The 22,138-nt window shown below is 39.1% G+C and overlaps 1 protein-coding gene across 1 annotated transcript in view; it reads left to right on the top strand.

Moving 5' to 3' along the window:
- Gch1 (GTP cyclohydrolase 1) overlaps window positions 1–20,830 on the top strand; it is a 39,614-nt gene extending 18,784 nt beyond the window's left edge. The window contains exons 2-6 of the mRNA XM_015480905.2: window positions 5,774–5,883; window positions 8,816–8,871; window positions 15,972–16,003; window positions 16,986–17,070; window positions 18,696–20,830. Coding sequence (XP_015336391.1) covers window positions 5,774–5,883; window positions 8,816–8,871; window positions 15,972–16,003; window positions 16,986–17,070; window positions 18,696–18,822 — 410 coding nt within the window. The 3' untranslated portion in view covers window positions 18,823–20,830. The remainder of the gene's footprint in view (window positions 1–5,773; window positions 5,884–8,815; window positions 8,872–15,971; window positions 16,004–16,985; window positions 17,071–18,695) is intronic.
- The last annotated feature ends 1,308 nt before the right edge of the window (window positions 20,831–22,138 follow it).

Genomic DNA, 22,138 nt, shown 5'->3' with positions numbered 1-22,138 from the left:
GAGAGAGAGAGAATTTTAATATTTATTTTTAGTTTTCGGCGGACACGGCATCCTTGTTCGTATGTGGTGCTGGGGATCGAACCCGGGCCGCACGCATGCCAGGCGAGCGCGCTGCCGCTTGAGTCACATCCCCAGCCCTGCGTCATGCCTTTTCCATTAAACAATATTTCAGGAATTTATAAATGCAGTTCAAATTCACTCATTTCCACTCCTGGGTTGTATTTTATTGCAGCTCTACCCAAGCTGTGTAATCATTCTTCTGAGTGACAATTTTCTCAATTTTTGCTATTACCAATAAGGCTGCAGTGAAAATTCTTAGGTTCACTTGGTCACATGAGTGTCTTTGGAGTTCCTTTATTTTACAATCTATTTTAAGGAGTTGAATCACTGAATAAAAATGCATATGTTAATTGCATAGACATAGGAGATCTATGTTTAATTCCGGTTTTGTGCATGATGTTACAACTTTGTGGGAACTACTCCAAAGCCTTAAGATACAATAAGTACCTCTGACAGGTTATAACCCAATGGGATTGGGAGACCTGAGCACAATGACCATGGTACCGAGAGGCACAGTGAAATGAGTGCTGTATCCTGGTAGGGGCAGCTCTGATATTATCTTGTACTAGGAGCATCTGGGACCGTGATTCACACCTTGCTCCACTGAATCAGGATAGAGATCTTTGTTAGCTCCTTCAGCTGATTTAATTCTAGCCAAGAACAAAGAGGCCTTATGGCCTAGGTACTACCCCCTCTTCCCCCTTTCTGACTCATTCTCTTTAATTCTAAAACCAGTAAGCAGTCACTGCTCTCTTTCCTGCCCTTTAGGATGGATGCATTCAGTATAGCAAGCCATTTCCCATTGTCTTTGAATGCTGCTCTCCCAGCCAGACGAATCAAGAGTCAAATTCTGGCTTCTTCAGAGATTTCTGATTTTTGGTGCTGATCACCAAATATCCTAGACAATGTTAATTCTTATATCATTCAGTAAAAAGAANCCCCCCAGCAGATTAACTCCCCGAGGGATAGTTGCTCAGCAGTGCTATTTGCTGCCATTGCTTCATTGTTACTGGCATGAGAAAGGTGTACCTTTAGACCGAGGTTGTGTGGTGGCCTTATAGACAAACCTGTAAATTTTGGAGGCTGCTTTGGTCTCCTTTGTGGTTATGACCAACAGTAGGAAATAGAATGCCGTAAATCCTCGTTTCCAGGGTTACCTTCTTGCTGCTGATAACAGTCAGGAAATTAAAACAATCTGTGATAGTGTTTTGTTCTTATTATCCACAGATGGTAGCTTTCAGATATGTTGGAGCAAAACACAAGTAAATATAGCTGGGAAACTTCATTATTGAAGAAAAATGATTTGGCTAGGTCAAGTTTATAGTCTACATTCATTTTTAATGAAATGGGATATAGGCAACATATTAGTATTTCATTACCACACAAAGAATTAAGCCATATGAGCTATGTTATTGGTGTAATGTACTTGAGTATGTAAACATTTAAAGGAGTTCAAAGACAAACAGCAAATTATATTCGGAGATGTCTCATTTCCACCCACATCTCTTCTCTCCTTTCTCGTAGTTCTTAATTTTTAGTAGCTTTTTCATTTATCCTTGCGGTATTTTTTTTTTTTTTTTTGTGTGTGTATGTGTGTGGAGGGGTGCTGGGGTTTGAACCCAGGGGTACTCTATCTACATCCCCAAAACTTTTTATTTTTTGAGACAGGATCTCTATAAGTTGCTGAGGCTGTCCTCAAACTTGGGTTCCTCCTGCTTCAGCCTCCCTAGTGTCTGGGATTACAGGTGTGCACCACTGTGCCTGGCCCATTGTTTCTTTTTGCAGATAAACACTTGTGTATATGTTTATTCTCTTTTTTCCACTTTACTTCACCCAATAGGTTAGGTACTGTATTATAATTGAAAAATTATTCTAAAATTGGCTTTATTAACATTCAGAAATATTCACCAGCTCTGCATGTACAAAGTGAATTTTGACAGTTCTGTCACCCAAAAAACAACTTTCTTCCTACCTTATTGCAGCCAAATCCTCTCTCTCATTTCTCTGGCCCATGGTGAGCCACCTGTTTGCTTTTTATCACTGCACTGTGGCCTTTCTTAGTTTCATGTGTTGTGCTAGGTGATTTTGACATTGTGCAAACATCACAGATTGTACTTACACAAACTAAGATGACTACATTACTAGGAGGTAGAATTTCATGGGACCTCCATTGTATATGTGATCTATCCTTGTTGATTATACTACGTGCATGACGGTCATCTTTTCTGTGTGCATGTGTGTACACATGTATTTATAAACATATGGCTTATTTCACTTAGTTGATACTTTGGAGGTTCAAACATGTTATTATATGTTCATTGGTTCATTCTGTAGTGCTCTGAGTAGTACTCCATTTTTAATACATTTCAGTTGATGGACATTGTCCTTTTCCTTTTTTTATTACTTAGTAATTATGAAGATAGCATAGAGTTTTCATATGCTCATCCCCCAGCTTCCCCAAGAAACATCTGGCATGAGTACAATTATTGACACTTGAGAAATTAATATGAGTACAATACTATTCACTAAACTACAGATTTTACTTGAATTTATTTCCATTGCATATAGTTATTTCTCTACTCTTCTTCAATTGATAGTTTCTCAGTTTTTCCTTTTCTTTCGTGACCTCTGCTTTTTTTTTTTTCCCCCTATAAACTGGGGATTGAATCCAGGGGATGCTCTACCACTGAGTTGTATCCACAGCTCTTTTTATTTTTTGAGACAGGGTCTTACTAAGTTGCCCAGATTGGCCTGGGACCTATGATCCTCTTGCCTCAGCCTCCTGGGTAGCTCTGATGATTGATTGTACTACAGTTTTAAATTTTGAGGAAGGCTACCACAGAGGCCATGTGCCCTTCTCATTATATCAAATCTGGAGCTATACAATACCATTATGTCTTTTTTTTTTTTTTGGTGGGGGGAGGGTACCAGAGATTGAACTCAGGGGCACTTGACCACTGAGCCACATCCCCAGCCCTATTTTGTATTTTATTTAGAGACAGGGTCTCACTGAGTTGCTTAGCACCTCACTATTGCTGAGGCTGGCTTTGAACTCGAGATCCTCCTGTCTCGGCCTCCCTAGCTGCTGGGATTACAGGTGTGTGCCACTGCATCTTATTGCTGGCAAAGTTAACCTTGATCACTTAGTTCAGGTAGCATTGTCCAGACTTTTCCACTGTAAAGTTACTACTGTTCATTTCCTGTATTCTGTTATAAGCAACTTATTGCTTTTTAACTTCTGATATTTATCAGTGTACATCCATGTGTCCCACACATAGCTTAGCAGTTCTGTCTGTCTTTTATTACCGGGGATTGAACTCAGGGCCACTTAATTATTGAGCCACATCCCCAGCCCATTTTGTATTTTATTTAGAGACAGGGTCTTGCTAAATTGCTCAGGGCCTCCTTACTATTGCTGAAGCTGCTTTGAACTTTTGATTCTCCTACCTCAGCTCTCGAGCAGCTGGGATTACATGGTGTGCACCACCATGTCTAGCTGCCAGTCTTCATTAAAAGAGTAGTAACTACCACATCTCTTACTTAGCTGTGAACACATTTAATCCTGACGATACCTCTGAAAGATCTGCTCTTATTCATGCCTGTTTTACTGCCAAGAAGAGTAAGGCATCAAATGCCTTGCCCAAGGTCCAACAGCTAGCAAGTGAAGATCTTCACTTAGCCTAGCTGGAAGGCTGGCTTTAATATACACCATATGGTTGTCATCAGAGCTTACAATGGGGAATTTCTTTGCCAGAGAAAATGAATGTGTCTGACATTAGATGATGACTCTCTTCAAGAAATAATTTTTTATTTGTTTTTACTTTCAGGGATATTTCTTTTGTGACTAAAGATTTTAGGAAGTTATACATGGCAATAACATTATGTTAAACTCTTGGAGAAATCCAAGATGCTTCTCGGAACACTAAGGGGCTATTTTTGGACTCCTTTCAGAAATATGACTAAAGATTAGGACAGAATATTCAGTATAGAAAAACTGCTTTTGGAGAAGGAATATTTACTTAACGAAGGACTTTGAGCTTTTTCCTCCCTGGAGTTTATTAGCCACTTCGAACAGGAGTGTCTGTGGGTGTTTAAAGCCCACACATTCACTTTCATGGACCACGCTAATGACTTTCCCTGCCACACACTCTAGTGCAATTCTGAATAGCCTGACTCAGGGGATGATAACTGGTTTACATGATGACTCAGTATCTGTGAGCCCCTATTCTAGGAGCAGCTGAACCATTGAAGGTCAGGAGTGTGGGTGGACGTTTGCCCATCTTCCCTGTGACTCACTTGGCAGCCTGCCTGAGGGAAAGTGGTGGCTGTAGGTGGCTGTAGGCTGTATTCACCTCCTCCCTTCTGTCTAATTGTACTATGTAGCGTGGGTATCCCCCAAAGCCTTGAAACCGTACAAGTAGGCATCAGTGCCTAGATGTCAGTGCCGTTTTCATAAAGTATATGTTTACTTTATAAAAGTGAGACGATAACGGTCCTTCTTTTAGCTTCTTTTCTCAGTTGATGATAGAGCCGAGGAATTTTCCATATTACAGGCATTCGCCTACGCCATCAATCAGGTACCTATACCATTATCAAAAACAGGGTGGTACTGCAGTGGTGAGGATGGTGGCTTGTATCCCTTTGTCCCTCTTCAGCATCCAGGACAGGATGTTCTTACTGTCACAGAATGGTGGAGAGCTCAAAGGTCCCTTGAGCATCCCCTAGGTAACCTTCTGTTTTGCAGATGAGATAGTGAGGCTCACTTGGTGCAGTATTTAAAAATAAAAAAGGTTTTTAAATGTCTGCAGTATGCTTGGCCACCTGTGCCAGGTTCACAGTTTATCACTCATCCTTAAAGCCTCCCCAGAGAGGCACAGGCACACAAACCGTAAGATCTATTTCCTAAGAAAGGTGACCATTAGAATTAGTCTTATACTCATCTACAGTAACTGGAAGACTTTAGAAATATAGAAAATTATTTCAGGAATTGATAATAGCAGTCAGGTTTACAAGCGTATGGTTCTGGCCTTAGAAGTCAGAAGGCTAAAGATTCGTCTTTACCTCATGATTTTCTACCTATCCATTATAGAGGAAATATTAAGTATAAAAAAGGTAAAAAAAAAAAAAAAAGAGTGAAAGTGACCCATTTCTACACAAGAAAATAGCCACTTTGATTTTATTTGGCATAATTTCTCTCTCCCTCCTTTCCTCATTTCTCCCTCCCTCCTTTTTTTCTCATACTACAGATAAATTTGCAATTCTGCAGTTCGTATGTAACATTGTATTAACGATTTTTAAATATCATTTACAGAGAAAGACTTTGGTAATTTGATACAATTAACTGGTTTTAATTTGTATGTCCTTAATGTTTTAGTGAGGATAACATACTTTTTAGCCCATTTTGATCCACATTGCAGGTGAGGATCACCTATAAAAACTTAAATATAGATTATAACATATATACTATATTTATATAATATATTATGATAACATAATAATTATAATAATAATATTAATTAACATAACATGTTCTGGGTTACATTTCTAACCTATTTTTAATGTACCCATGTCAGTTTCATTGACATATTCACAGAATTGAATACTTGGGGCTTAATTTATATTTACTGTCTTTTTGTATTGATCATGGTGGCTTTTCTATTTTGTGCTTTTCTGTGGAATTGTAAGCATTACTAAGGCAAGTTTCTGATTTCAGATGTCCTGAACGATGCTATATTTGATGAAGATCATGATGAGATGGTGATTGTGAAGGACATAGATATGTTTTCCATGTGTGAACATCATCTAGTTCCATTTGTGGGAAAGGTAAGGTTTTCCTTATTTCCTGACATTTTAAAAAGCCTAATGAAAGTTTTAAAATTATGATATTATATTTAAAATTGTCAGTTGCTAATTCTTCATATCCTAGATATTTATAGTTACACATAAATGTTTACTCTTTATCAAGCTGATTGATATAATAACCTGAAATTAAAAACAAAGTAGCAGCTGGCCCTCAGGCCAAATTTTATATTAAATACCATGTTAATAGGTGAAGAGAATGAGGTTAAAGCAGCAGCATCTTTTTTTCTTGGTAGATGCTGCAGGCTCTGAAAACCTTTGCCCTTTATGTTGACTGAATATTCTTTGATCCAAGATATGCCTGATATATGGCATGATATGAGCAGTAGTGATTACAGAATTTCCAGGGACAGAAGTTATGGTATTAGTGGCTTTAATTTATTCCAACCCTTTCTATAAAAAAAAATAAATCTAAATGTCAGCTAGATGATATATCACCTAGTTTGTTGCAGTTAAAAATAAATTTGATGTGAGGCTAAGGCAGAAGAATTGCAAGTTCGACTCAAAAAACTTAACATCAAACAAAAACAAAACAAATAACCCAGTCAATAAGTGGGCAAGGAACTGAACCTGCATTTCAAAGAAGAAATATGAATGGTCAACAAATATATGAAAAAATGGTTAACATCTCTAGCAATTACAGAAATTCAAATTGAAACTACACTGAGATTCCATCTCACTTCAGTCACAATGGCCATTATCAAGAATACAAGTAACAATAAACATTTGAGAGGATGTGGAGGAAAAGGCCCACTCACACATTGCTGGTGGGACTGCAAATTGGTACAACCACTCTGGGAAAGCAGTATGGCGATTCCTTAGAAAACTTGGAATGGAACTGCCATTTGACCTAGTTATCCCACTCCTCAGTATATACCCAAAGAACTTAAAATCAGCATACTACAGTGATGTAGCCACATCAATGTTTATAGCAGCTCAATTCACAATAGCTAAACTATGGAACCAACCTAGGTGCCCTTCAACAGATGAATGGTTAAAGACAATGTGGTACATATACACAATGGAATAGTAGTCATAAAAAAGAATGGAATTATGGCATTTGCCAGATGGAACTGGAAACTATCATGCTAAGTGAAATAAGCCAATCCCAAAAAACCAATGGCCAAACTTTCTTTCTGATATATGGATGCTAACACACAGTGAGGGGCCGGAGGGGGGGATAGCAGGTCATTGGATTAGACAAAGGGGAATGAAGAAGGGATGTTTTAGTCAGCCTAAAAGTGCCGGGTTTCTGTTCTCGAGACTAAAAGGCTCAGGGGTCACTCCAGTTGAACAGGGCTAACTGGGCTGCAAGAAATAACCACACAAGAGACACAAATACCTTTTCCTTTGGGGTCGCTGTGACGGCTCCTCTGACCTTAAGGGTCCGCAGAAAGAGAGAGAGAGTGAGAGCACACGCTGACCCCTTTTATTGAGGAGAAGCTATTCAAATGAGGCAAGGGGTCAGGTTTCAGGGGGCTGAGTCTATCTTCATGATGTCCACTGTCAGCAGGTTGACTGACATCTGGGTAGGCCACACCCAAGGGCACAGTAAGAGAAGGGGACACACACAAGGCACTTCCATGGAAGATTCTATCCTAAACAGGGCAAGGGGTTAGGTTACGAAGGAACAGGTGAGCATAGCTTCACCCATGGGGCTGTAGCAATACACACCCATGCACGAGACACTGACCCTTGAACCCAAGAAGGGTGCCACATTTCTGCGACTGAACACCTCAGCACCCAGCCAGGGAGTGTAACTCAGTCATGTGTAAGGTTGGCCTCCCACATAAAAGGATCCAACCAGAACAATTGTAGAGGAGGAAAACTTTTATTTAAGGGCTTTCGGTTTCATGGGTCTCAGTCTGCAGACAGCAGGCTCCATTCCTTGGGTCTAGAGGTGTGGCAGAACATCATGAAGAGTGTGGCAGAAGCAGCTCACATGATGATAAAGAGAGGGAGGGAGAGGGAGAGGGAGGGAGGAAGGGAGGGAGAGAGTCTGACTTTATTTATTTATTTTTTAAGTTGCTGATGGACTTTTATTTTATTTATTTTTATATGGTGCTGAGGGTTAGACCCAGTGCCTCACACAAATTCAGCAAGTGCTCTACCACTCAGCCCCAGCCCCAGCCCCTGAGGCTGGCTTTGAACTTGCAACTTTCCTGCCTCAGCCTCCCGAGCTGCGGGGAGTTTAGGTATACACCACCACACCCAGCCCCTATGGGACAGTTCTTTTGCTTTGTAGCACCCAGCGTTCAGGTGCTCTTTGACTTTCTCTTCCTCCATACCAAACAAAACCCACTAACTACTACTACTAGATCAGTTGTAGAAGTGTATAATAAATATTAGGTGAACAAATGAAAACTGTTTTATGTTGGCTTCATGATGCAGATGTGTCTGTAATGTTTATATTTGTCTAATTGATTTATATTTGGCTAGTATGAGCCACAACCCCAGCCATATTCCTAGCCCTTTTTATTTTTTAATTTTGAGACAAGGTCTCACTAAGTTTCTTAAGCTGGCCTCAAACTTGTTCTTCCTGCCTCAGCCTCTCAAATTGCTGAGATTACCTGGCTCTGTGGTGGGATTCTTAAGGCTACAGTGCCCTGGGGAATGGCAACATTTTTATATAGAGGAGTCTTTCTTGGTTACATTGTGTTGTTGCTACAGGGTCATTTACCTTTTCCTGGGGAAAAAAAATTCAGATTTGAATAAAAAATTACCAGGGAATATCACAGCTATACTTTTTAAAAAGTCTTAAATCTTCTAATGTTTTAAAGTTGCACTGTCATTGTGATGACTTTGCAGGCCATTATACTATATTTTGTATGTCTGTATTTTGTCAGAAAGCAGTGCTATATGTTCACTTAGCTCACGATTTGTCTCTCCCCTCAAGGTCCATATCGGTTATCTTCCTAACAAGCAAGTCCTTGGCCTCAGCAAACTTGCCCGGTGAGTGTGTGGAAAACAAGAAAACAGATAAAACCTGCCTCTGTCTGCTGAGAATCAGTCTCACCAAGCATTCTCTCCCCACTAGACTGGATCTCACTTGCAAGTCACATTGCTACTTGAAGTTTATACTTGGAAAGGCAACCAGAGCAGCAGGCCCTGTTCAGAACCAATGCCCATGTCTTCCTCTACCCCATGGCCTGCCCCAGCCACCGATATTGTTTATGCCCCTGAATATTCTTTATTGATATTTCATTTTGTTGATTGGAGCCAGTGAATCCTGGGTGATCTGGGAAATACTGGGAAAGGTGTGTGTGTGTGTGTGTGTGTGTGTGTGTGTGTTTGCTGAGAGAGTTAAGAACAAAACGGAGGGACAGGTAATGAACAGACAGTCATTACCTTTAAAGTACAGTCCAAAAATTCTGATTCAGATTATAGCCACCCTGTCACAATTGGAGCAAGTGAATCTCTATGACTAACTGACCTTTCTGTGGCTTTGGTGGGTTCCTGCTGCTTCTCTGTGAAGACACTGGGATGTGCCACTCTCCTGTAGGGGTGTCCCCCATCTTCAACTGTGTTAGAATCTGTGTAACCCACCCCAGCAGGCTGATGGCTGCCCTTCACAACTGTTCCTTGTTTTCACCTCCATTTTCTCATTAATTTCCATTAGAAATTTAGGAGAAAGTTGTTTGAAGAGAAATTTAACTTTCCTAGTTTATGACCTTGTGCCCGCTTGGCAGCCTTTACACTAGCCAGGGCTGCTTGGTATCTTGGAAGAATGATGGTACATCTTGGCTGAGCTTCACTACAGGAAGGTGCCTATCACAAATCCAGAAACATCCTGGCATCTTGCAGTGATCTGTCCCTGGTTGTAGAGCCAAGGGGTGGCTGAGGAGGTACTGATAGAGGGTGTTTAATCTAACTGTAATTTTTATTAGCGACTCCCCGGTAATTTACTCCCAAATGATAATAAATAAAATAAATTTCATGTCAACTGTGAATAACAGTTTCTATACTAAAATTGTCTATTTTTACAGTTTCATAATGTATGGTCTAAGTAAGGTCAGCATGCTTACTGTGCAAATGTGGCTACAGGCCCAGTGGTCTGGTGTCCTTCCTTCCAGTAAGACTCCCAAGCCATACCTTTCCCATAAAATTTCTGGCACTGCTGAGACCATAACAGACTGTCCATATGTGAAGAGTGTAGTGGATGACTTTCATATAAAAAAGTTTGGCAGACCATATTAAGCTTAGACCTTGTGGGGGTTTTTTTGTTTGTTTGTTTGTTGTAGTGAGAGGGATTAAACCCAGAGCTTCATGCCTTCTAGGCAAATGCTGTACCACTGAGCCACACCTTCAGCCCCATAGGCCTTGGTCTTAATGTGAACAGCTTTCTCTAGAAGACCATCCCAGATTGGCCATGAGTAATACTTTATGGGAAAGGAATTCTAGAGTGATCAGTAATATCAGGGAATGAATGGTGACTTAGGGGTAGGAGGCAACAACAGTCTTGGTTATTTCCTTTTCTAGTGAAAGGAAACAATCTCAACTAAGCTTTCATGAAACAATACAAAGGACTTGATTATTAGCATGGGGATTTGTCCTTACAGTAAGAGGATTAAAGCCTAAGAATAAAATGAAACACCAAAGACCCAAGTGTATATTACTTTCAGATATTTTGTAAAAACTTTGAATAAAGGGTCTGTTAAACAGAAAAGGAGACTAAAATTTTATCCAATTGCTTATTTCTTGTTAGAAGTAAAAATATTTAGTGACTGAAGAGTGATAAAGCCTCATGTCTCAGCAGAACTTCACTGCTCATTTTAATCTCGTATGTGAAGCGTGTTATATGCTTGCCTTTAAATGAATGACCTTTCAGTGCCAGTAAAGTCAAATATCAGAGAGTGAAACCTTAAGTAACAAGAAAATGCCAGAAGTGAGTTGATCTGGTTCAACTCTAGTGGAACTTTAGAGTAAATTTGGTTTGAATAGAAATTCCTTTTGTTGCCAAAAAGCCATTGAGTATGTGTTTTTTTTTTTTTGCCTTAGAATAATTGAGTGAATATAATGAATATAATTAAATCTTGAATTTAGAATTTTAGTACCCTGAGGTAGCCAAGGCTAACCTGCTTATTACACCTGCTGTGCCTGGGCCCTGTACCAGCCATTGTGGCATCTAGAGAGAAGGAGGACTCAGCAGTACCCGCAAGGAGGATGCACAGTGAGGTCGCAGTGGGTGCCACAGCGATGCCTGCTTTTACTCACAGGCCTGGGGTTCAGTCCCCAGTGTGTGTGCATGTGCACACACCCACTCACACCTCCCACCCCCACACACCCAAGTATTTGCTTTGCTTTGGAGCTCCAGGTTCATAGCATCCATGGTGATAGTGGCCTGTAGGGTGGAAGAGACCCAGAGATGGAGAGATGAGCAGAATTCTAATGGGATAAAAGTTATTCTAGGTAGCTTCATGTCAGAGCGAAGGCAAGCCAGAGGGTAGTTACAAGGCATATTCCAGTGGGTAGGGACTGGGATCACTGATGGAAACAAGAGATTTAGCCAAGCGTGATGGGGAATTGATAAAAAGATAGGATGAGCATTAGATTACAGAGGGAACATTTCTTTTTATTTCCTCTGTATTATGAAAATAGCATACGACTACTAGGCATGGTGGCACATGCCTATAATCCTAGCTACTTGGGAGAATCACTTGAGCCCAAGAGTTTAAGACCAGCTTGGGCAACACAGCAAGACTCTATTTCAAACAAAAATCACACACACACACACACACACACACACACACACACACACACACTTTTCACTTAAATACAAATAGGTGAATAAAGGGAAAGCTTTTGTTTCCTGTTGTCATTCTTTAGAATTAAAGTTAAGAGATTTCTTTCACTGTCCTTTAAGAAAATTTCTATGTAAACACAAACATAGCCGTTTAAAACTAGCAAAACAACAATAAAGGAAATTATACCTTATATGCTGTACTATTACCGCCTTTTTAAAAATTTAAAATACTTTGAATTTCTTGTATCTTTTAGTCTAAAATGTCCAGATTATTTTTAAGGGCTACCTAATATTTCTTTGGTTGACTAAATCATTAAGCTAGTCTTTGACATGGACAAGTATAGTATGCTGTTTGAAACTGTCAAAAAGGGAAAAAAATGCTTTGAACATATTTTTATATATTTTCTTTGCATACTTTGAATCTGCATGTAAGAGAAATTACTGTGATGGATTTTCTGGGTTCAGGGTAGTTGAATTTTTGCTATTGCCAAATTTCTCTCCATAAACATCATGCCAACTTGTACTCTGATAATAGGTAAAGGGTGTGTTTCTCCACACTCTTAATGCTGAGTTTCATCTCACTTTTAAATCTTTGCACATTGATAAGTAAAAAATGACATCATTTTTATTTGAACATCCTCTTCCCTTTCCCTTCCTCCAATCCTCCCTTTCTCTCTGTCTTTCCCCCCTTCCCTCCCACAACTTTGTGCATGCTAAGCAAGCTCTCTACCATTGAGCTGCATCCTCTGCTCATTTTGAATGTCTCATAGAGTGAAATTCAGAAAGTTCCTCATTTTTCATTTGGTTGCTTTTTTTATTACTGATTTGCATAAGCTCTTTGAATGTTTACACATTTAGGTCAGGTGCTCCAAGTAATTTTTCTCAACCTTTTCTTTCGTGTTTTGATTTTGCTTTATAGTATTATTTTTTCATAAATAAATTTAAAACTTTTCTATAGTCATAAATAATTCTTCTTCTTCTTTGTATTTGTATGGCCTCATTTTTGTTTTTAAATCATTGCTTGATCTTAGAAGTATTTTGATCAAGGAACAGGGAGGGGCCGTCCACTGTTGTTGGGTGCTCATTGCCTCTTGCAGCACCCCACTTCTGCCAGCCTGTGTCCTTAGTGCCACCACTCTCTATTGGGCTTTTCTTCCTCCTGGATTGTATATCAAGCTCCTGGCTCTTCTGCCTCTAACCTCTGAGGGTCCTTGCATTTGTTCTCAAGTGCTGCTGAAATGATTTTTCTAGACTGTGAATTTAATCATGCTGTTGCTTTTGTGACTCCTTATAGCTTTTAAGATAAAATTCAAACTCTGCAGAATAAATTAGAAAACCCCAAAAGAATATAAATCACAAGGCCAAATCAGAAATCGCTGGGAAGTCTGATTGAGAGAATATATATTAATATCTAGGGATGAGAGGATATGTAACTAAAAATATGCCTTAACATTTAAAAAAATATGAATAGTGGGTTTTTTTTTTTAAGATGGGAGAGAAAGGAATGCACTGAGAGTTAGAAAACCTCAATTTACAACTAACCATTAGAAAAAGTCAAATTAGCCAGTCCTCGCAGTGCACACCTGTAATCCCAGTGGCTCAAGAGGCTCAGGCAGGAGGATCACAAATTCAAACCCAGCCTCAGCAACTTAGTGAGGCCCTAAGCAACTTGATGAGATTTGTCTCAAAATACAAATTACAAAAATGGCTGGTGATGTGGTCCAGTGGTTCAATGCCCCTGGGTTCAGTCCCTGGTACATAGCTGGATGTGGTGGTTCATACCTGTAATTCCAGCTAGTCTGTAGTCTGAGTAGGAAGATTGTAAATTGGAATTCAACATGGGTAATTCAGTGAGACCTGTCTCAGGGGCTGGGGTGGCTTCATGATATACTACTTGACCAACATGCAACCAGGCTTGGGTTCCCTTAGTACTTAAATTACTGTCTTGGGTTTTTTTTTTTATTTATTTAAAATGGCCCCAGGGAGTTAGCTTTCTAGTCACTGGCATGAAAAAGTGCACATTCTCTGATGCATTTTTATCCAGGATGGTAAGACTTCCCACAAGTGAAATTCTTAGGAACATGAGTTCAAAAGTAAAAGAAAAGCCACAGGTGTGCAAAGAGGGAAGATGTTGGAATTATCAGAGAATATGAAGCAAGTATTTTAAAAAGTAACAGTATCAAAATTTTGACAAAGCAATAAGAAATTTTCAGAGTTAGCCAGGCAGATCAGAAAAACAACCAAATATAACTGCTAGAAATAAAGAAAAAATATGATAAATGACACCGAAGCTCAATATGCTTATTGAATAGCAGAGTAGGCATAGATGAAAATATAGTAAACTGAAAGAAAGGTATGAAAAAATTGCACAGAATACAATTCAGAGAGATGAGCAGAAAATATGAGATTGAATTTAACAAATGTAGAAGACAGTTGGAGTTCTGAGATGTAATGGAATAGATGAAATATTAGAAAAGATAATTCCTGGAAAAGTTTCCAGATCACTTGCAAAAAATCAGTCTTTAGATTCAAGAAGGCTAGTAAATTTCAAATGAGAAAAATTTAAATCTGTGCTGAGGCAAAACATGGTAAACTTTAGAGTACTCAAATGTCAGAGTAGCCATGAAGAAAAATATTGATTAGCTATGTAGTAACAGTGGTGAGACTGACACTTGGTTTGCCAACCACAATATTAAAAGACAGATAACTGTCAGTGTCAAACAAGAATTTTATTCCCAACAAATAGCTCTTAACAAATTATCTTCATAGGGGCTGGGACTGTGGCTCAGCAGTAGTGCACTTGCCTGGTATGTGTGAGGCACTGGGTTCAATTCCTAGCACCACATATAAATAATAAATAAATAAAGGTCTGTCAACAACTTAAATGATATATATAAAATTATCTTCATAGAAGAAAAGGTATGTGAAATGCTGAAAAGACATTATAAATCAACACCTACTCCTTACTTAAAGTAGAAATAAGAAATTATAAGCTCTCTGAGCATAAGTTCACTACGTAATCACATAGGCATTCAAAAAAAAAAAAACCCACAAAACACAGATGCCCAATGTTAACACTTTTCTAATATTGCACCTGAAATTCTACTTAGGAGAAAAAAAATGAGAAAGACATTGTTAACTTTTGAAATTAGTGACTTCTAATTATGTAACAAATTAGTCACCTGAAAAACCTATCAGAAGTTATAAATGTAGAAACTTGACCCAGTAAGAAATATGGCATTGCTCCTAGATAGGAGCTTGAAAACCATCCCTTCTCAGATTTGTGTTCCAAACAATATAGGTATATTCCTCCAATATTGTATACCTACTGGGGACATGAAGAAGGATGGTCCCCAAATTCATGGCTATGTAAAAATTGATCTTGACATTTAGTGTCCAGATTCATGACTAAAAGGTCAAAGCTTAAAGAAAACATTCTCAATGTGAATTGTGCCCCCCTCAAATGGGTTATTCACATTGCCATATTTGCATTTCATGACTAGACAGGGAAGAATTTATCACCTGGCAGATTGTGATGTAAGATCAGGAGTCTTTTTATTTGGGGAGGTTAATCATACAAAGTACTTACATCTTATAAAGGAAAGAAATCCAATCCATTCTGATCTGATTACATTAACAGATTTAGTTGGTGTAATAGTTAACCTGATTTTTTTTTTAATACTGGGACTTGAACCACTTAACCATTGAGCCACACTGAGCCACATCCCAGCCTGCCACCCCCTCCCCTTTTTTTTTTCCCACCAGTTTGAGACAGGAACTCACTAAGTTGCTTAGGGCCTTGCTGGGTTGCTAAGGTTGGTCCTGAACTTTCAATCCTCCTGCCTCCTGAGTCACTGGGATTATAGGCGTGCACCCCAGTGACCAGCTAATTGGCCTGATATCAATTAACAAATAGTCTTTTATTTTTAACTTGATCTTTAAGCTCTGATAAAACAATATGATTAATTGGAACATTTGAGACAGCCTAAAATTGGTGACTTGGGAGTTTTAAAATTTTATAGCTCATCTTTAATTGTGTTGTTTTTTTTCTAAGTAAACATTGTACTTGGAGATACATTAGTCCCTCCCGCCCCCCTTTAGAGACATAAGGAAGCCCCACTTTGTGTAGTGTGATTATGGTCTCCGTGAGACTGCATCTCCTTGTAGAACTTGTTTTATGGGAATAAGCATTATCCCCTGCCCACATCCAACTATTGCTTCAACAAAGTCTTTTTAGTCTTGTGAGGTGGACTTAGCAGTTTCACTTCAAGCAAGGTATGATTAACTAAAACACTTTCTTCTTTTCTAGGATTGTAGAAATCTATAGTAGAAGACTGCAAGGTAAACTTTTTTATATGTCTTTTTTTTTTTACAGAAAGCATTTTTTCTTGCAAAAAAGTATCTTTATTGTATTCAAAGTGTAATGAATATAACAAAAATTAAAACCTCATAGGAAGATAAAAGTCAAAGTTTGTTTCAAGACAGAAATCAGCGTTGTGTTTGCACAACTCTTCACATTTCCATGCATATGCTGTTGTTTTCAAATCAGTTTATTTGTATCACATTTAAGCTAAAGTGGATAATTGGCCTTGTTTTCTTTTTTCCCCCCCACTTAAGGAACCTTAAACAGTTTTTCCACATAAATATTCATTTCCACATACATTCCTCATTCATTTTGGTGGCTGCTTAGAATTCTGTTGTGTTCATGGCTTGATTTAGCCAATTCCCGCTCTGATACTATTTGGGGGATTTTTGTCAGTTTTCCAATAAATGCAGTGCTTCAGTGAACACTTTTGTATGTATTCAAAGACAAGTTGTTTCAGACAGCATAGTATTTAGGTTAAATCGCTTGGTTTTCAACAATTCAGTAATTAGCTCCTTTGTTATTAGTGTTGCAAGCTGTTTATTTGCTGCACTCTACCTCTGGAGTTGCTCATTAACCAATATTCTGTTGGTCTTACTGCACATGTTAGGAGCTAGTTTGCCATTCTAATCGCTCCCCTGCAGAGATGCTGGAGAGCTTCTGGGGTTCTCTTCAGCACCTGCAGTGCAGGTGAGGGGAGGGCCTCCTTGTGGCTCACTCAGTAGACAAAGCAAACAGGCAAAAGCTGTTGTCATGGCTCTTAAATGTCACAGAAGTCTGCTTTTTAAGATGTCGAATAATTTTAGAGAAAAAAAATCTAGCTGTTTGTGTTTGACTCTTTTTTTTTATGGTCATTTCCTTTTTTTTTATTAGTTGCTCATGACAATACAATGATCTTGACATATGTGATTCTGCAACCTGTGTTTGACTCTTAAACTGAGCTCTTTGTCACCTTCACAGTCCAAGAACGTCTTACAAAACAAATTGCAGTGGCAATCACGGAAGCCTTGCAGCCTGCAGGAGTTGGGGTAGTGGTTGAAGCAACGTAAGTCTGAAGCTGCCTTTGATAACGTCACAGTCTATGTAAAAATTGATCTTGACATTTAGTGTTGCTTGGTTTTCCTAGCACCAAGTGATGTCACACAGTGGCCACTGCTGGGTTTTTAATCTCTGGGCCTAACCCTTCATCCTCTTTTGTTCACTGTGTTGCTGATATAGAAACCAGGGTATGGGAGAGGTTTTTTTTGGAGGGGTGGGGTGGGGTGGGGTGGGGTGGGATGGGGTAGGGTGGGATGGGGTAGGGTGGGATTGAGGGTTGTGGAAGTGCAGGGAGTTATAAGCATAGTTGCAGATTTATTCTATGCTTCTCTTTTTTCTTAGCTTTTTTGTTGGTCCAAGCAGTTTTTCTAACATTTTGTCACACATTGAAAGACAGAAAAAACTAAGAATCAGTGCAAAGGACAACTGAAGATAATTCTTTTTAAAGAGAAAAAAAAAATGTCTAATTTTTTTTAGTTTAAGTTTTTATTTTTTAAGTGATACATTAAAAACATAAAAATAGTACATATCGGGCTGGGGCTCAGTGGTTAAGTGCCCCTGAGTTCAATCCCCGATACCAAAAAAAAAAGTACATATCTGTGGGGTATCATGACTTTTTTTTTTAGTTGTTGATAACCTTTATTTATTTATATTCGGTACTGAGAATCAAACCTAGTGCCTTACACATGCCAGGCAAGTGTGCTACCACTGAGCCCCAACCCCAGCCCCCATATGATATTTTGATACATGTATACATGGTATAATATTTAAATCAGGTTAAACATATCTATGTATCCTAATATTTATCACTTATGTATGGTAAAAACCATCAAGCTTGTCTTTTTCTCTAGTTTTTTACGATCTGTAATTCATTATTTTTATCTATAGTCACCCTACCGTACCGTGGTGCCCAGACAGGACTGTGGACTTCTTGCTACTGTTTAACTGTAGCTTCATGTCCACTGAGGAACCCCTCTCCACCCTCCCTCCTGCTTTCCTTCCCAGCCTGGAGTAACTGCCATTCTACACCCAACTTCTGTGAGATCAGGTTTTTTTTTTTGCTTTTCACATGAGTGAAAGCGTGCAGCACTTGTCTTTCTGTGCCTGGCTTATTTCACATCACATAATGATCTCCAGATGTAGACACTTCTTTAAGTTACAGTGAATTATGAGAATTGCACATTCAGTATGGGCAGTTTCATTCACTTGATGGCCTGCTCTGACCTCTGCTCAGTGTATGTCACATGGCTCCAGCAGCTTGTTCAGACCCACTGGTCTCTGTTACCTGAGTTCTGCCTGGTGAGATGCACATACTTGGGTATTTCTCTAAACACCTAAGCTAGCTCAGCACTGCTTTGGTCTCTGAAGACCAAATATATTATTTTCACTCATAATGAAAATTCCATTTTCTCTGCTCTTGTTGAATGCATCAAGGATTTAACCACGGATAAGAAAAAGCTAAAAACTTTAAAAACTTAAAAAAAAAAAGTTTGGATATCATTTGTCTCAGAAGGGATATTTTAACATACTTGGTAACTGAGCTGAGATGCATCTTCTTCCTTGCTTTTTATTTTAAAAAGTCAAATAGCACTGTCAGCTCCTGAAAACCACCTTCATTGTCTTGTTTTGTAGACACATGTGTATGGTAATGCGAGGGGTGCAGAAAATGAACAGCAAAACTGTGACCAGTACAATGCTGGGTGTGTTCCGGGAAGATCCCAAGACGCGGGAGGAGTTTCTCACTCTCATTCGGAGCTGAACTGGAGCATGGCGTGGGGCAGGTCCGACTGCTAATGGTGTTGTCTTTCATCATGCCTCCCCTTTTCATTTGTTACAGATGTTAACTTTATGCCTTGTCAATAATTGTATTTAAAATTATTTATAAAGTCAAATTAAAAATGATTCACATAGGGGTAAACCCTGCACTTTCTTCTTGCCACCTTGTAGGGGCAGTGTCTAAGGTGAACTGCCAGCAGCCTAAGTTACATGCACAAACCACTGCCATTCAGATAACCCAAGGGTGCTGGGGAGGAGGAGAATCTGTGTATGTGAATGAAATCCTACGGTGATCTGTCTCATCAGCATAGGAGAATCGGGCATGGGAAAAGCAGTTCCTTTTCCTCTGCCACAGAAATGGTATAATGCTGAAAATGCTCTAATAATTCACGAACAGTGTGCAGCCTTGCTCTGTGAATTCGAAGTCCAGCAGCTCTGCTTTGGTAATGTTTATGAATTCACAAATGACATTTCGTTTTTATTTATTTATCAGCTATCCATTTTTAACATTAGTCACCAAGGGAAGGTGGTGGAATATCTATTTTTTTCAATTTTACTGTGAGTTAAAAAGGCACATTTCTACCTTCTTTCTTAATTCAAGTACAGGGAATTAGTTCCTGGAGTTGTTTACGAGTTATTCTCACGTCGACATACAGGGATTTAGACATTTAACTCTCTGTGCCTTGATGAGAATATCACACCAGTTAGCCTGTAGATACTTTTGCCTTTTTTTTAAAAGCCATTATTTTATAAGTCTTAGTACTCACACGGCAGATAACTAGTCCCACAGCTGTCTCTTTAGAAGTTTCTTGGACATTTTTATTTTGATCTTATGAAATATTTTTCTAAGGATTTCTAGAAACTTTTGGGAGTGCTCATCATTGTCAGATCTGAAGAACTCTTGCTTCCAAGAGCCCAAAAGAGTGCAGATGAATTGACTGTGGCCTGCCTTGGGAGCTGTGCCCCTGTCCTCACAGAGCTGTGCTGTCGTGTTTTGTGAAAATGCACTGAGAACTCTAGTCTTGTTTTCCCTGTGGTCAGTGTGGGTCTTGGGTCTTGTCCTCAGTGTGACTCTGTTCAGGTGGTGTAGGCCTTTCAGTCCAGAAGCTGTTGCCTTATTACCATTTATCTTAAATTTTGTTCCACTGGGGCAGTGTGGGCCAAATTAAAACAAAAACACCTAACTCTCCCACAAAAACAGACACAGTTAATTCTACAAAGAAGTTTTATTCCATCAGCATAGTGCTCTTCAAATTTATTCATTCATTTTTAAAAAATGAATTACGTTGCTTGCTTAAACTGTGGTCATTCTATCTCTGCCACTTACTTGCCATTTAGCTTACAATGAAGCAAGATGGTCGAGGTTTCTCTCCTTTTTAAAAAATCTCTACTACTTTCCCCTGTATTTGGAGTTTCTAAAGTCCAATGGTGGTTGATTTTTGAGTTCCATGTTAAATCTAATTTGGAATAAACTTTAACCTGCTTAATATTTAGACATTTCTAGGTAGAATTCCAACTCATGTTTGGTATTTTAAAGTAAAAACAAGTGTGACTTGGAGGACCAAAGAATTTGTTAGCTATAAATTCCTCTTTGCAGGGCTCAGCGGTAGAGCACTTGTCTACCATGTGCAAGGCCCTGGGTTCAATCCCCAGCCCTGCAAATAAATAAATAAACAATCATTTTTTGGAGATCATTTGTATTCCTTTGGAATGACTTTGTCCTGACATTCCCTAGAAGTGTTCTTAGAAAGTGTGCTGTATCCACAGGTTTTTGTCTCATTGGTAAATGCAAAATAATGATCTTGTCTGTTTTACTCTGGTCTGTAGTACTTCAAAATTACTTTTTCATATTCGTGATACTGACTCTATTGGGGGTGGATTTTTAAGAATTTGATGCGTTTAAATATACTGTTCAATTACATTGTTTGAATTTTATGTATGTGCATCCCTGAAGTTGGTTCTATTTAAATTATTAAAGTGTTATAACTTTGTCTTGTGAAAGTTTCTTTTTCAACCACCAGTATAAACGTCACATATACTAATTTGATTATTTTAATTGTCTTAGCTATAGTGCCCATCATCAGGGCTTCTCTTTTCCATTAAGCTATTAGAACGTACATCTCAAGGGTAGCACCAAATGACCCTAGGTTCTGACAGTGTCTCTTTGGTGTTTGCATGGGGTGTTACTAACTTCAATCTTTTGGGGAGGAGAAGGGGAGGTCTGGGGCTGAGTCAGGAATCTGAATGGCCCTCATGTCCCTGTGTTGTCCTAGTCCTATGTTCAGGACTCTAGCCTTGTGGGAACTGGCATTGCTTCCTGTGTGGGAAGAATCAAGCTGAGTCAAGAGACAGACCGGGAGTGGAGGAGAGTTTGCCTAGGGAAAAACCTGCTGTTAGGTAGAAAGGGCTTTGCTGCCTTCTTTCTGCAGTGACCTCATTCCTTTCTTGCTGGTGGTGTTATCTACATCCCTCTCCCCCTGAGCAGCCGCCCCTCCCCTCACTGGTTATCAGTGTGTCTGGGTGCTGGACATTAGAGTGGCCTGCTGCTCCTTATAGGACCTTGTAAACTGTTGGGTAATGCAGCTCATAACTGACTTCTAACACAGAGGGTAAACTGAATAGAAAAAAGAAAAGCTAGTAAACCCAGAGTGCCTAAATGGTAAAACATTCCTACAACTGCAGCTCCAAGTGTCAGAAAGGTGAGCTGCTCATCGGAGCCCGAGTTGCTGTTTCTGTTTTCTCATATATTGATTGGTCAAGTTCCTTGCTTGACACCAAATGTTTTAAAGGCTTTCCATCAACACAGAACACATGGACTCACCTTGATGGACAAAGTTCCTTTGGTGAGGATGAGGAGGAGAGGGAATCTCAGTAGACAAGTTCAAGGTAAGGTACAAGTACCTGACTATCCCACCCCTCCCAAGACACTTGCTTTATTTTAATTGTTATCATGTAAACTAAAATATGTATAGCAGTAGAGATACCAACATATGAACTCCATGCGCTTATCACCCAGCTTCAAGAAGTCTCTATTCATGGCCATATTTTTCCCTCAATAGCTTCATCCCCACTGGATTATTGCAAAGCAATTCCCAGGCATCATTTCATTCATCAATATTTCATACTATTAAATGAAGTAGAATCAGGGAAAGAATTCTATAACCAATGCCATCCATTACTACACATAAAAATATTAGTTCTTTGATATCAAATATCCAGTGTTTAATTTTCCCCCACTGTGACCCTAGGATTTTTTAGTAATTTATTTGAATCAAGGTACAATGAGGTTCATACATTGT

This window comes from Marmota marmota, unplaced genomic scaffold (assembly GCF_001458135.2).
Source record: "Marmota marmota marmota unplaced genomic scaffold, marMar, whole genome shotgun sequence".
NCBI classification, from domain to species: Eukaryota; Metazoa; Chordata; class Mammalia; order Rodentia; family Sciuridae; genus Marmota; species Marmota marmota.
The sequence above is the reverse complement of the archived record's forward strand: the minus strand, read 5'-3'. Positions and strand labels throughout refer to the sequence as shown.